This window comes from Silurus meridionalis, chromosome 15 (assembly GCF_014805685.1).
Source record: "Silurus meridionalis isolate SWU-2019-XX chromosome 15, ASM1480568v1, whole genome shotgun sequence".
NCBI classification, from domain to species: Eukaryota; Metazoa; Chordata; class Actinopteri; order Siluriformes; family Siluridae; genus Silurus; species Silurus meridionalis.
Genome location: NC_060898.1, coordinates 19,933,746 through 19,950,419, shown reverse-complemented (window position 1 = coordinate 19,950,419; position 16,674 = coordinate 19,933,746). Strand labels below are relative to the sequence as shown.

At 39.8% G+C, this 16,674-nt stretch overlaps 1 protein-coding gene across 1 annotated transcript in view; it reads right to left on the bottom strand.

Annotated features, from left to right (window-relative positions):
• gria1b (glutamate receptor, ionotropic, AMPA 1b) overlaps nucleotides 1-16,674 on the bottom strand; it is a 90,142-nt gene that overhangs the window by 30,175 nt on the left and 43,293 nt on the right. The window contains 5 exon segments of the mRNA XM_046867577.1: nucleotides 5,138-5,601; nucleotides 8,770-8,976; nucleotides 14,008-14,118; nucleotides 14,525-14,629; nucleotides 15,895-16,062. Coding sequence (XP_046723533.1) covers nucleotides 5,138-5,601; nucleotides 8,770-8,976; nucleotides 14,008-14,118; nucleotides 14,525-14,629; nucleotides 15,895-16,062 — 1,055 coding nt within the window.

The following is a 16,674-nucleotide window of genomic DNA, read 5'->3' as shown; positions in this document are numbered from 1 at the left end:
AAAATGTACTGTTATGTTTTTTTTATCTTTTACAGTTTACTTCACATTACTGCAGAATCCAAAATCTGTCTATAAGCAGTTTCCGACTGCACAGCAGGTAACCATGATTACGCCCATCCTGAAACCCACTTTAAACCTTAAACAATGGAAATGCTTGTTGTATTTGCTTGGTTCTGGATGATTAAATTGTCTGTCACATTTTTTTAAACTGTGAATTGCAAACAGGAAAAAAATCGATATTGCACAAGCCTGTGTTGCTACCTGTCTATAAATCGCCCAATTGCTTAGGCCCAAAATCTATCTCGGATCTTCTTGAAGAATACAAAAACAGTAGGTATGGTGAGGCAGCATTTAGCTTATATAACACCCAAAACTTGAAGCATCCTCCAGAAGATCTCTTTATGCCCCAAATCTGTCTAGAGAAAAAATAACCCACTCTGAATGACTTACAGATGAATATGTGTAATCAAATTATTCCACAGAAATATTTCATTTGACTGCACTGGTCTTAAACATCTTTTATTAGCAAATTGATTTATTTTCACTTAGAGTGATTTTCTACACTGACTCACAAAGCAACTTGGTTATTTTGAAACAAATAATGTTTCAAAGGGTTCAATGTTCATGCTAGTAGCTGCATTAACACTCTGCATTAACAGCTGATGCAGCCATGTCTTTGGATGTAGTAGAAATTAATTTTCCATTCACTTGAACTACGTGGCACAAACCTGTTCCTACATGACAATGCCTCTTTGCTTGAAGCAATCTTCATGCAGGATATGGTTTACATAGGTTGAAATGGAAGACCTTGATTGGCCTGTTATAGAGCTCTGACCTCAAACCTATCGAAATCCTTTGGAATTAAATTGAATTGGAACGCTGACTTCACTCCTGGCCACCTCACCTCACCTCACCTCACCTCACCTTACCTCACCTCACCTCACTAATATCACTACCTGATGTTACCAATGGTCTTGTGTCTGAATGAAACCTCTCAAATTACCACAATCTTATGCTCAGGTGTCCACAAATTTTTGCCCACATAGTATAAATAAAGAACTTTCCTAATAAAGGTTACTGAAATAGCCTTTAATCCGCACTATACTCAATGTGCAGCCTACACATGTGAAAAGTTTGTTTCACTCTTTTCGAAAACAATTTTTGACTTTTTATGAGCTGTATTTTTCACTACTAAACTCGCCCCCACCTTTTCCCTCCACTTCTTTCCACATGACTCAATTTATGCAAATATATTTTTGTCAAATCACCCTCAGCTCGCATAATTCATCTGATTAGACATTCGAATTAGTGCTCATTTTTTGGGGTGAAATCTTAGTAAATCAGTGCACTCGAGTGTCAAGGACTGCATACATACAACATTATACTGCTCAAGCTGCCAAAAAAACCCAAAAAACCAACGCAGCTGACGTACGTAGAGCGCCTGATTTAGTATATTCATAACCAGCTGCAAGAGCTTTGCAAATCATCCTCTCAGAGCACAGCAGAGAGTTTATGTGTGCTGAGAAGAAAGTATCGAGAAAACGATTTGTGTTACCTCGCTCTATATTCTCTCATTCCCTTAGATTTACCTGATGTAACACGCCGTCTCTGTGGGGTCGCATGGGGCCAGAGCACAATCCATCCTCCTCCATGTGCTCCTCTGTGTAATTGCCCGATAAGAGCAGATCAATGGCTTCTGTGAAGATTTTCATAAGGACCTTCTGGTTGGCGCTCAGTCCAACTTTAATTAGCCAGTCAGAGATGGACAGAGATGGACATCTGCAGCTGTTGAGCTCACGCAGCGAGGAGAACGACGGCAGCCCGGGTCCCAGACTGAGAGCGGAATCTAATTTGAGGCGTGCCAGCTCTCCCCTCAAGCCACGGATATATATATGTCGTATCTAAATGTCAAACGACAGTTGAGGAGCCTGGAACTTCCAGAGGCACAGGGACCATCTCGCTATAATGAGGGGAGAGAACAGAGAATACGAGCGATACAGCAGCCATACAACACGCTAATGCTCTCCATAATGACTAACGGCAAGAGAAAATAGTACGACAAGTGTCAGTTCAGCCGTAGGGACGAGACAGCTTCGGGTTTAAGACAGCGGGAAATGAAAGGTCAGGAAATACATACAGTAGCTGCAGCGAGATGTGCACTGTTCTACAGAATTGGGTCAGAACTGCCACCTCATAGCCATAGACCTTGACATGCATTCATGTCGTAGAACATAATTCACAAAGCACACTACAGCTTCGAATTGGATTTTTTTACCAAGCGGTCTGAGGTAATGCAATTAATAAAAGAGTGTGATTTTAGTCGTATAATTTATTTCACAAACTCTGCATGTAAACTATACAAATCTGGAAAGATCTTGATTTACAATTAGTAGAAATAAACCCAATTGCTAGACGTGATGCTAGAGAGGGTTTTACATCATATATTCCTAGCTCAGGTAAACCATAAAGCAGATCAAACCTTCTACAAAAAGAAAATATTTTTTAAAACACACCATTCTGTTCATTTATTTCAGGTAAAATGGCGCAATTACTGCACTGAATGTACAAAACTTGTGTATTACATTAACAGTGCATGCATTACATTAACATTGTGGTTCAGATGTTAGCCTTCTGCTCAGAAGGTCAAAAGTTCAAATCTCAGCACCACTGAGCTGACACTGCTGGGCAAGGGCTTAGTTGCATAAATGAGGTAATTGTAAGTCATTCTGGATAAAAGGGTCCGCCAAAAGCCATCAATGTAAATAAAAACACCCCTTCCTCATTGTATTAAAACTGCACAGAGATTAAGATTAGTTTTTTGCATTTGGAGAAGGGGGTAGCACAGTGGTTAGGGCTTTAAGTTACAGAAGGTCTGGGTTCAAGCCGCGGTTTTGCCAAGCTGCCCCTCTTGGGCGCCTGAACAAGGGCCCTAACCCTCAGTGTTTCAGGGGCGCTGTATCATGGTTGACCCTGTGCTCTCACACCCCCAGCGCCAAACATCGCTGGCATACAGTATGCAAAGAAGGATTTTCACTGTGCTGTATTTTTATAAAAAACAATTTTACGTGATAATAAATATAATAATAAATAGTATACTTATGCAATAAACTCCAAGCTTACGCTGAGTAATGTGCATCACTGAGTCTGCAGACGAGTTACTACAATAAATATGGTCATGCGACCAACTTATCTTCAAGTTCCACTACTAATGTGTAAATGAATGTGGTTAAGATGTATTTCTGACCAGAAGCTTATGAGTTAAAATCAGGGGAGGTGGTAGATTAGTGATTAAGGTCATGAGTTTAAATCCCAGCCACACCAAGCTGCCACTCCTGGGCCCACGAGAAAGGCCCTTAATCCCAAAGCCACTCAGCTGTATGAATGAGATATATGTAAGTCGCTCTGAATAAGGACATCGGCCAAATGCTCTAAGTGTATATGTAAATCCCAACACCGCCAAGATGCCACTGCTTGGTTTCAGTACAATTCTTTCATACTGACCACTGGATGATTAACATGGCACCTCATAGCAAAGAATTCTCTGAGGTAACACCCTAAAGTTACAGTACAGTGGTCAGGGTCATACAGAGGTTTAACAAAATGGTTTCCACTCAGAAAAGGCCTCGGAAGGGTCGATCAAAGAAGTTGAGTCTTCGTGCTGTGCTTCAGGTGCAGAAGTTGGCTTCAAAAAAGAGACGCATGAGTGCTGCCAGGATTGCTTTAGAGGTTGCAGAAGCGGAAGGTCCGCTTGTCAGTGCTCAGGCAATACGCCGCAAACTGCAACAAGACGGTTTGCATGACCGTCGTCTCAAAAATAAGTCAGCTGCAGTTCGCACACAAGAAAACCTGCAAACAGTCTGCTGTAGACAACCTTTCCAAGGATCATGAATTACTGGACTCATGTCCTGTGTGCTGATGAGATGAAGATAAACCTGTTTGAGTCAGATGGTGTCCAGCATGTGTGGTGTCCCCTGGTAAGAAATACCAAGAAAATTGCATCTTGCCCACAGTCAAACATGGTGGTGGTAGAATGATGGTCTGGGGCTGCATGAGTGCTGCTGGTACTGGGAAGCTGCGATTCATTGAGGGAAACATGGATTCCAACATGTACTGTTACATTCTGAAACAGAAAATTATGCCTTCCTCTGCAGAAACTGAGCCGAATATTAGTTTTCCAACATAATAATGACCCCAAACACAGCGTCAAGATGACGACTGCCTTGCTGAGGAAGCTCAAGGTGACAAGTGAGTGGACAAGTATGTCTCCAGACCTGAACCCTATTGAGCACCTGTGGGGCATTCTCAAGCAGAAGTTGGAAAAGCGCCATGTGTAAGTGCCATAGTTGAGGAGGGTCGCAGCAACAACCTGCTCTGGTGAATTCCATTGTTTTAAGGAGTTTTAAAGCAGTGCTAGATATCAATTGTGCTCACACAAAATATTGACACTTTAGACATAGTTTTGACATCTTCACTTAGGGTGTACTCACTTCTGTTGCCAGCTATTTAGACAATAATGGCTGTATGTTGAGTTATTTTCAGAGGACAGTAAATCTGTACTGCTATTTAAGCTGCACATTTACTACTCTAAAATATATCCAAGTTTCATTTCTATAGTATCGTCACTTTAGAAGATATACTAAAGTGGTTACTGAAATGTGAGCGGTGTACTTTTGTGAGATACTATATATATATATATATATATATATATATATATATATATATATATATATATACATATATACAGAAATGTTCAAAGTATCCAAAAAAATCCCCCTCCTCAAAGCTCCCTCTTGTCCCCAGGTGCTTCTCACGCTCCAAATTTGGAAAATCGTCTCCGCTGATGATTCATAAATCTTTCATTACTTTCACTCTTAACTGCTCCAGCGTACCGATTTCCTTTATTACTCTATTTGGCTTTTCTATTCCTGTCACACTCGTTTTATTGATGTTTCCTGTTTCCTTTCAATCCAGTAGGATTTACTGATAGTTTGCGACTTTAAAAATGATTACCTTGAGATTACTGTTTGGGAACTGTGATTTTTTTTAGTTATTTCTTTAATTTCTTATTGACTTTGACTGCCTTCATTGTTTTCATAGCTAGCGTTCACATTTTAGTCATAGAAATATAAGAAGTTACCTGGGTGAAATATCACAGCCTTGCTGCATGAAGGCACCCAGAGAGAACCACAGGCTGTTAAAGATGCCGAACTCGTTGCTGTGCTCGGGTGGTTTCTCCTGCTTGTCCTGTTGGCCGGGGTTCTGTCCGTGCTGACCCTGTGACTGCGACTGTCCTGCTTCTGGAGACGGAGACCGGTTCTGGCTCTGCTGCTCGCCACAGTCCTCGTAGTCGTCGCTGTGCCACTCGTACGGGCTGAAGCGGCTCACCAGGAACAGGACCACGCTCACGCCGATGTATGCAAACACTATACACATCCAGATTTCGTAGGCAAGCGGGTCCAGGAAGGAAAAGACACCCGGTTTGGATTTGGTGGGCTTCTTGATCATGATAGAGATGCCCAAGCTCATGAAGGGCTTGGAGAAGTCGATGACCTCTTCTCGGACCAGAGTGATGGTGAGCGGAGCCACGGCAACATCGGCTTTCTGTATGACAAATGCAAAAATAATGTGTAGTCCGTTTTTAGAAAGCAACCTGACATCCTGGGTTTCCTTTTAATGGCATTATGGCAATCTTATAACTAAAATTCATTCTGGCTGCTAAGTCTGGCACACACACACACACACACACACACACACACACACACACACACACACACACACACACACACACACTAAACAGTCAACAGAATTTGTGCATGTCAGAATTCCAAATCGTCAAATACTCAATTTGTGGGATTTAATTAAGTTCCCTTCCTACAAACAACTGAATGTCACAATGCATTACGAATGATTCAGGTGTGTGTGTGTGTGTGTGTGTGTGTGTGTGTGTGTGTGTCAATGTTGCTAAAACCTGTTCCCTCCGGTCTTAGTGCTCTCCTTATAATAACACCAAATACCTTCTAGATTACGTAAAGAAAAATCTATACAGAGCTATACATGACTGGGACTCAGCCTCACTCACAGTCATTACTAAGATGTATATGAAATCTTTAGTCTTTTTTTTACAGGCAGCTTTCTATTCTCCTCGAAATGTAGGCGGATGAATGCTCTGATCAGGAAACATCTGCAAACGGCTGTCTGTTTAAAAACCCTCAAATCATCCCCATTCTTGTTTCTGTCAATCAACCAGTCATGTTAACAAAGGGGACTGCATTTCTGCGGCGCTCTTTGGACTAAGAACAGACGAATGGAATGTGCAGAGCAGCAGAGCAGTATTGCATTATGAGCAGTTCGAGAGACATCTTTATCATGATGTCGGTTTTAAAGCTCGGACATTGCATGATCTGTTCCTAGGCTCGTTGTGGCCCACTTTGATAACACTCTGTTATCCTTTTCAAAACGGATTTGTGTCAGTGCGAGAGAGAACGATGGAACGAGGAAATTCTCCCTCCAGGCAATATGAATGGGAACGTTTGAATGGACGGTATAGAAGAGACATGCTTGGCCATTTAATGAACATACAACGACGCAGGAAAACACTTGCGGAAGAAGAACGTGCAAATTCTTGTTTTTCATATTAAAACCTAATCTTCCCTGATTAAATCAGAGAATATTTCGGGGTTGTTTTTGCATTGCAATTTTAGGTCAAAAACAGGGGTTCCCCAAACTTTTTTCTGTGTGGGCCACATAATTTTACCTTTTTTTAAATGGGGTCGGTCTATAACAGTAAATGACATGGGTCATTAATGACTACCAGTATTATTGTGGAGATTTTTATTTTATTTTAAATGTATTTATTTTTCCTTCTAATGCTAGATTAGTTTATTATTTTGTTTTGCACCTTATAGACAAATGAGCATAATTTATCCAAAGATATACATCCTATTAAAAGTAAATTGATACTATCATAATGACATTTTTTAAATATTTATTGCTATTGAATTCAAAACATTACCGTAATTTCCGGACTATTAGGCGCACCCAAATATAAGCCGCACCCACTGAATTTGAGAAAGATTTTTATTTTGAACATAAATAAGCCGCACCTGTCTATAAGCCGCACACTGAAACTAATGAACTTTACACAGGCTTTAACGAAAGACTTGTATCTAAACAGTAGCCTACCAAGAAAGTCATTGTTCACTGTCTTCCTCCTTCCTTTCACAACTATAAGTTTTTCTTTTGGCATCGTCGTGCGTTTAAAAATCACCATCGGTGAAGCTTTTCTCCTGACGCCGTGCAGCTCAGAACACAGGTGAAGTGCGGTTTTTCATGCCCGGTTGTTTTTTTAGTGTGACAAATGATTCGCATTTCCTCTAGACAGTCCGAGTGAGCGGCAGGTCAAACTTCAGAGGAACAGTGGGAGCCAATTCAGTGGGAGCGCATGTGATTTAATATAAAGAGTTTCATTGGTTCACCTGAACCCGTTCGGCAATTTAATTGGTCTAATGTTATGGGGCTCAGTTTTTCGGCATAAAGCTTGTGAAACCGGGAAAAACCCAGGAAAAATCCATATATTAGTTGTTTAAGCCGCGGGGTTCAAAGCGTGGGAAAAAAGTTGCGGCTTATAGTCCGGAAAATACGGTAACTTACCTACGCATAGGCATAAGGTTGGTGTGAATCTAACAAATAATTAGGTTATGTTAATAACTAGAGGTCGACCGGTAGTGGATTTTACTGATACCTGTAGCTGGTTTAAATCGTACCTGCTAATAAACAGTCAATAAACAAGAAAAACAATACAGTACTGAATCATGAAAATGTGCTAAAGAAAATAAATATGATTTATTATAATATATGAATTACTAAATATAATTATATAATTAATAAATTATAAACAATAAATATATTATATAGCGCTCTCCGTGCAGCGCACAGTCTCACATGTAAAAACAAACGGCAAGTGACATCAGTGATTGGCCATTAGAGGACTTTTCAAAATGTCTCTGGCATTGTTTAGAGGGCCGTTTCAAATGTGGGGGTGGTCCATAGTTTGGGGAGCCCTGGTCTAAAGGGATTGCTCAGGAGTTTGCCTTAACTGAAAATCATCCCAAGGTTTTAAAATGTCTCCATCCATAACTCCATTCTGCTCAGTATCGGGATCATAATTATCCGTTACAGTAATTCAAATGAACAACTTTTTGCATTCAACACATTCGCAAAACCTCCAAATACCTGCTGACAATGATTTGCTAACATGGTCTCTAGAGAATCCTTTATCTTACATTAACAAATCGTCATATCGTCTCCATTTTGGTGTGCAGCTGGAGGCATTGTAATTTGCATGTACAATATATAAGCCTATGCATACAGACTGATATAGCACCCGCAGTGCTGAAATGGCGATCGCGTGTGCAAATTAATACAACCCAAGGGCGGGTATTAAAATTTAAACAAGCTTTGTTCGCCATTTGAAGACAAAATTAAAGCCTTCCTTTATTAAAGTTGCTTAAAATTATGCCTTGATATTGCTGAAGTAAGGTTTTTTCACATTAAAGTTCCTGACGACGCTATTATTCAAAGGTCGTATTCACCTCATTGACAAAACACTCAAGTCTACACACGTTTTTACGTTTTTTTTGAGTGTCAAGTCTCCTGTATTCAGTGATATACACAATGCATAGTTAGATGGATATGCTAGGTTTCAGTGTCTCATTAAAATACTGCTCGTTATCCCAAGAAGTTAATTTTCACCAGAATCTTAGAACTTACCCCATACACCAGCTCTCCGACCATCCCGTTCCACATTTTGGTATCAGGGTCCCGGGCACCGTACTTGCCGTCGTGTACAAGTTCCAGCTTGTAGGAGTAGCCGACATGCTTGGCGATCTCAGCGGCCAGCTCCACGCAGTACCCCTCGTACTTATCGTTCCCCACCAGCTGCTCGTGATTTTTCTTCAGCATCACATATGGAGATTCCTGAGGGTGAAGGAATGCGGTGAATAAAGATGTTCGTGACTCCATAACGATTTGACATGCACATGGCTCCTAATAAGGTGTGATGAACCCACATTAAGGACACATAGATTTGTCAAAAATGCTCCCTGTGTAAAATCTGTGCGATGGTCTGCTGCAAAACGAGCATGTGTAATGTCCCTGAACGCGAATAAGGCTGGGAAACTGTGCTCCTAATGAGCAGGAGAGCGTCCTCGGCGGGCCGTGGATGGATTTCCGCTTGTTATAAGAGTCTTGCGAGGCATTGGCTGCAAAACCACTAGGAAAGGATACTGCTCTATCATCCTGCTGCTAGGCTGTGTGTGGTGCAAAACTGTTGGCCCCTGAGTCACTCATCCAGTTAAAACGGTCTGTTGTTCTACTTGAGGGATGAACCCGACTTCTTAGGGGGTTGTGAATAACAGTTGTGGACTACCGTTGGAAAAAAAAAGACAGAAAAAACCCAGCAGGGTTCTTCCTTTCCTCCCCTGCGTGCTCAGCATGCTCGCCAATTCTGTCTGTACGCACTTATCATGTGGTCTCGAACACTTGACGCTCAGAAATGTGATGTAAACCAAAAGCCAATTATTTTTGTATCGACCCAGAGCCATGCTTGTGGTATTGTATACATCTGAACTTGTGTTCTTCTGTTAATAAGCAGCTACTTCACTCGACACGACTCGGCTACTTCTAAAAAAAAACCTTTATTCAAGTGTAATACATGTTTATTTCACTACATGCATCACTTTTCATATATAATCATATTCAGGTATTATTAAAGATTACATTACATTAGTTTACGATTATATTATTAATAATCTGGGTAGCAAGTACATTATGCAACTTATTGCTGAGAAAATTAAATATTCAGGGCTACAGTAAATTATTTATTAGGCTTGTATGTGATTAAGTTGAATATAACAACATCTAATAAATTACATTCAAACTGTTTTTTTTTCAATCAGAAACAATTTTAAACTCTTTTTAAACCTAATTTTTGACTTACTCACCGTATTTTCCAGACTATAAGCCGCTACTTTTTTCCCACGTTTTGAACCCCGCGGCTTAAACAATGAAGAGGCTAATTTATAGATTTTTCCTGGGTTTTTTCCCGGTTTCACAAACTTCAAGCCAAAAACTGAGCCCCATAACATTAGACCAATGAAATTGGTGAACGGGTTCAGAATGTCTTTTCAGTACCATTACTATACCATCCACTTGAACTAGTAGATCAAACCTGTTCCAGCATGACTATGGCCCTGTTTACAAAGCCAGCTCCATGAAGATATGTTTTGCATGGTTTAAAGTGGAAGATTCCTTGCAGCCTGCTATAGAGCTCTGATCTCAACCCTACTGATCACCTTTGGGATGAATGTGAATGCTGACTGCACCCCAGGTCTCCTCACATCACCTACATCAGTATGTGACTTTACTAACACCCTTGTGTCTGAATGAGTGCAAATCTTTACACGCACACAAAATCTCTGCAATAAACCTACAAAATCTAGTGGAACATCATCCCAGAAGAGTGGAGGGAATTATAAGAGCGAATTGGGACTATACTTATGACTAGGTGTCTATAAACATTTGGCAATTAAGTGTACATAGAGTGTATATGTATTTCTTAGTCATGCCTACTCACATTCCTGTGTCAGCATCTAATTTTCTAACGGCATTTGGCACAAATAGTAAGAAAAGCATACGGAAAATAGCCATTCACACTAAAAACTGACAGAACTTCATGGTGACTTAATGAATGGATGAATTAATCAAACGCAAAAAAGGAATGTGGAGCAAACCAAACAACACATGAAGCACACAGTCAGCAGCAGAACCAAACTCACTTTTTTGTGTGTGTAAAACATTAAATACTGGATGTAGCTAGACTTATGAAAATGACCAATTAAAGAACAAACAAACAAACAAAAAAAGTCATAATAGAAAGGATTGTAATAAGAATTCTTCTCAGACACCGCTCTGTGCAAAGTCCAGAAAGGAAAATGTCAGGATGCATTAAGCATGCCAAGGTCAAAGTCGCTAAGATTGCATTCATTTCTCTCCATTCTGATGGTTGAGTTCAGGTGGTAGCTCACTGGGTAAAGCATATGACTGTAGATCAGAAGGTCATAAGTAGGGCTGCAACAAATAATCGATAATGAAATTCGTTGTCAACGAATGCTGTTATCAGTTAGTTAAACTGTTCAAGTTACGGGGTTAGCGTAACGACAAGATAACACAGCCACTTGCGAAAAAAATAAATAAAAGTAAACACACTGATGTCACGGATGAAGGCAAACACCAGCACGGTAAGTAAAAACTGTATAATCCTCATAATGTGAAAAATGCATTCATTTAATGAAGTAATTTGTTCTGTCATGACTCGCGAGCATCAGGTTGCGCGATCAGTTCGCTCATGACATTGTGATGGATTCAATTAAAGCGGTGCGAACAAACACTAAATCTAAAAGCAGCAAATACCAGCAGCAGTAAACGATTGCAATTTGTAGTCACCGTTGTGGTTTTCAGGGAATGCTCATTCATCGGTACACCAATGTATATTTTTTTCCATTTTTTAACGTTAGCGTGCTGCGTTTCTCCGTTCCATTGTCTTTTTACAGCATTTGTCTGCTACAACAGTTTACTTATCTGTTTTCAAACGTGGTTTACTGTGGCTTTGCTACTTTCAAATGCTTGTTTTCAATGTTGGTACATTTAATTTATGCATATATCATATAAATATCAATTATTATACCAAATTAAATTCATTATATTCTAAATCCTTATATCTTACACTTAAACAAAATGTCTGTGTATTTTTTTAAAGCATGGTTGTCAACTATGCCATCTGCAATAATCATCACATTTTTTAAAGTACACTTTTATACATAAATACCCTGAATTAGGGTTCTATATAGTTGTAAAAACCAAAACAGCTTACCGTAATTTCCGGACTATAAAGCGCACTCATATATAAGCCGCACTGAATTTTACAAAGATTTTTATTTTGAACATAAATAAGCCGCACCTGTCTATAAGCCGATATACACTGAAACTAATGAACTTTACACAGGCTTTAACGAAAGACAGTGTCTGTTACACGGTGTAACAGGTGAAATATGTTGTGGCTCCTTTAAGAGCAGAGCGGCATTTTGGGAATAGCCTGTCGCCGCATTTTTCCGCTATTACTGCATGTGTGCAAGACGAGGATTATGTCCTTATTATTTTCTGATGCTCATTTCTAAGTTTCTTTGACTAACCCGTAACGCTGTTGCCAAGAAAAAAAAAAAGCACGAGTTTTGGAAATCTGTCTGTGCTTATATGGTTGCAACTGGAGTTAGCGAGCTCTCCCTTCACCCAGACTCAACGCGTTACAAAGGCTTGTATCTAAACAGTAGCCTACCAAGAAAGTCATTGTTCACTGTCTTCCTCCTTCCTTTCACAACTATTTCTCTCGAGAGTTTATCTTTTGGCATCGTTGTGCGTTTAAAAATCACCATCGTTTCCGTTCTGAAATTTCATTGGTCTAATGTTATGTCGCTCAGTTTTTTGGCTTGAAGTTTGTGAAACCGGGAAAAACCCAGGAAAAATCCATAAATTAGCTGCTTCGTTGTTTAAGCCACGGGTTTCAAAACGTGGGAAAAAAGTAGCGGCTTATAGTCAGAAAAATGCGGTATTTCTTTTTTTTAAAAAATCAGATTAATCGATTACCCAAGAAAGAAAAATAATCACCTGATCAATCGGTTATCAAAATAATCGTTAGTCGCATCCCTTATAAATTATAAATTCAAATCCCAGCACTGCCCTAATCCCTGGCTTGAGCAAGTCCCCTAACCCTCAACTGCACAGTTTTAACTCAATAGGGAAAAGGGTGTTTGTCAAATGGCATAAATGTAGTTTTTGCCTTAAATAAGCACGACTGTATAGATTGTACTACTGCAACATGATCGGCTGATTAGATAATTACGTGATTAGACAGGTGTAGAGGTGTTCCAAATAAATTGGTCAAGTCTGCTCATATTATTTAGAGTATTTTATTTTGTTGTCTGTAATGTTTAAATATAAATACACTGACCAGTCATAACATTGTGACATTATAACATTATGAGTGGTGAAGTGAACAACACTGATTGTCTCTTCATCATGGCACCTGTTAGTGGGTGGGATTTATTTGGCATCAAGTAAAAATTTGGTCCTCAAAGTTGATGTGTTAGAAGCAGGAAAAAATTGGCAAGCGTAAGGATTTGAGTGAGTTTTGACTTGGCTAAATTGTGGTGTCTAGACGACCGGATCAGAGCATCTCCAAAACTGCAGCTCTTGTCGGATGTTCCTGGTCTGCAGTGGTCAGTATCTATCAAAGGTGGTCCAAACAAGGAACAGTGGTGAATGGGCGGCCAATGCTCCTTTGCTAAAGTGGGAAGCGAACGTTGACCCGTGTGGTCCGATCCAACAGACGAGCAACTGTAGCTCAAATTGCTGAAGAAGTTAATGCTCGACAGGTCTAGACTGTTTTGGCAGGAAAAGGGGAACCAACACAATATTATGCAGGTGGGCACAATGTTATGCCTGATCGGTGGCCAATTATCTCGGTATTCGTCGGCTGTGGAACTCGTCAAATTCGGCACTAGTCACGTTAAGACCACTGAAAAATGTTTCGGCACGCATCCCTTTTGCCTCTACACAGTCTATTCTCTGCTACTAACAAGGAGATCTGCACCAATTAAACATTGGAAATCGGAGCAGCGAATCAAGAAACACTGAGAGATTTGCTTTGCTAATAAGACACAACTAAAAACTCAGATATACTGGCCTCATAGGGCAATAAACAAAAGGTAACAGGACAAATCTCTGCTCTCGTATGCTGAAATCAAACTCTTGACCTGCCAGGACGTCTGAGACACGTTAAAAGCACAAAACATGACCTGTGATTTGATGTTGGCTGCAAAAGTAAGACCCGGTTTATAAAAAGGGACCAATCTGTCTAAATCAGACATAATGAATCTGACAAGAGCCACTTACTAGAATGGTGGTGACTATGTATGTCCTATTGTGCATGCCGAACGTCTCGTTGAGCACGTGGGCGTACGTTGCCGTGCTCACGTACTTCTCGTTTTCGTTCCAGTAGCCCACCTGCAGACAGAAGAAAGAAACAGTGCAGGAACTTTTGACGCCGCTATTTTTAGAATGATAAATATTCATATTACAGGCTTAAGAAGAAGGGAAAGTGCTTGGAAATGCATGCACACCCTTCTCACCCCTCCAGCGACTAACACTTTACTCTCGCTGTGTTCCTGCGATAAGGTGGCGGCTCTAGCTACAGCTAATCGCTTGCAATGGCAAATTTTGAAATGGCAGCTGAGGGAAGTACGTAGATATTTTTTCGCACAGCTACAAAATACCAATACCAACTGGGAGCTAAGAGTAAATTCTAAGAATAAAATATAAAAAATCACAAATATTTATATTTTTGTGTAACGATGAGTGACTGGCGGAAAAAAAGCCGTCACAATGTGGTGTTTGAGGAGCAGTCAGTTACCTTCTTAGGTCCAGTGGGGACGATCTCCATTACGTTTACTGTAAAGTTTGTCCGATGTCCTTTCTCGTTGAACTGCACGTGGCCTGTTAGACCTTCAAACTGCACCTGGAGAATAACATTTTGAGTAAAAGTTTATATCCTCTAAGGAAAAATGGTGGTGTATCCTTGAACAAGACAAAAAAGAGATCCAAGACATAAAGTGTAAGATCAACCGATAAAATGCTTTTCTACAACTTTCTGAAATAAAAGCAGTGGGTCATGATCTGGATAATTTGCTGGCTACAAAGAGACACCTGAAATGATCCAAAAACTCTTCGTCTCGTACAATACAAAGCAGTTGAAAGCAGTTTTACAGGCCTAATTGTGTGGTGTGCAGGTTATTAGAAATCACACCACAGTGCCTTTAAATTCTCAGATGTTTGGTCAGAAGGTGATGATTTATATTCTTTATCAGCTTGGCTCTGACAGTAGTCCTGGCTGTAATTCATATTTAATGTGCTTGTTAATGTGTTAGCTTTTCTGCTGTAATTCAAAGGGACTATCTATATAATCTGAGCCTCACAATAAACATAAAACTGGGTTTTGCTCAACAAAAGGCAGTTATGAGGATGAGACTTTCTCCAATCAGACGTTCATGTAACATGTATGGAAAGAGTCTCCAGTGTCAGCAGTTTGTAACAGTCTGCCAGTCTGAGAGGCTGCTGATGAAACGCTGGTGATATTACGTTGTTTTACGAGCGTCTGACTACACAACATGTCATAAAGAAATGGTTAAAAATGATGACACGTTGTTCACTAATAGATAAATGAATATTCTCAGGTTTAACTCCCTTATATTACATTACACTCAAAAGACAATAGAATTTCTACTACTAACATTATCACAATAACAATTTTCTTAGCAGCATTACATAATACATAAGCATTTTTTTCCTTGCATGTACGCAAACCTTTGACTTCAACTGTATAAAAAGGCAGAAATAGAACAACAATGTCGCTCTGATGTTTAATAAAAACATAATTAATATCATCAAAGTTATGCAGTGCAAAACTGTAGGCAATAGAAAAATCAAACACTTAAAAAAACTCTGAAGAATCTGTTCTATTAAATATGTATAACTAGCATTTGTATGGAGATGTAACAATTAATTTAATATTCCCTTTGAGAATGTGAAGCACTTTAATAATAGTCTGATATTTTCCATATTTTCTCATCACTAATTTCATCGTGAGCCACCATTTTGTTATGCCTCATGATTTCTGACTCACATTGTCTAAGAACTGATTAAATTGGGTGTTGATTAAATGTGTGTGTGTGTGTGTGTGTGTGTGTGTGTGTGTGTGTGTGCGTGTGCGCATAGATGTTTAACCTGTTGGAGGGCTCTCTGAATGTCGATGCCTTGGCCCCACGGTGCTGGAGGGTTGGCCAGACATTCGCCGGCATTCCCCCGCCGGGAAATGTCGATACGCTGCCTCCTGAGGTTTTGGAAAGCAGTGGCCATGACGCTTACGCCATCGTAAGTGAGTGCCCCTGTGTACTGTGTGGATGCAAAGAGACACCAGTGAGTGTTACAACAACAACAATATAACAAGCTAGAGCTTGTTAAAATAAAATGCTGGAAAATGTTGGAATAGCTGGAAAAGATACCGGATTGAACATGGTATGCTAGTATTTCAATAGATTTTGAATGGAAGTGGGAGAAAATGTCAAATTAAAGTCAAACCACCTTGTATTTGAAAAACATTGCTGACTTCCTAATTCATTGCATCATCCCTTCGGTAGCATTGGCATCTAGCTAGCTGCAAAGTAAACTAGCTCACAGTAAAAAGCAGGATAATGTACAGTAGCACCAGAATCATGAACAAATAGTTTCACGGTCATATTTTTAGAAATATATTTAATAGTAATGGTAAAAAAACAACAGAAATTTGCTCTAATATGATGTTCGCTAGCTGCCTAGCAGGTGTGAGATGTACATAAAGTGCTTCTTTGAGTCTCTCTATTTTAACTGATAAAATGTGAATTTAGCACTTATTTCTCCCGAAAAATCTTAAAAGCAGGTATCAGATAATCAGGTATCAAATTAACCACACTGATTGTTGCTGGCAAAAATGGTCATTTCTAATAAATGTGCTTTTACGTCCGTTAC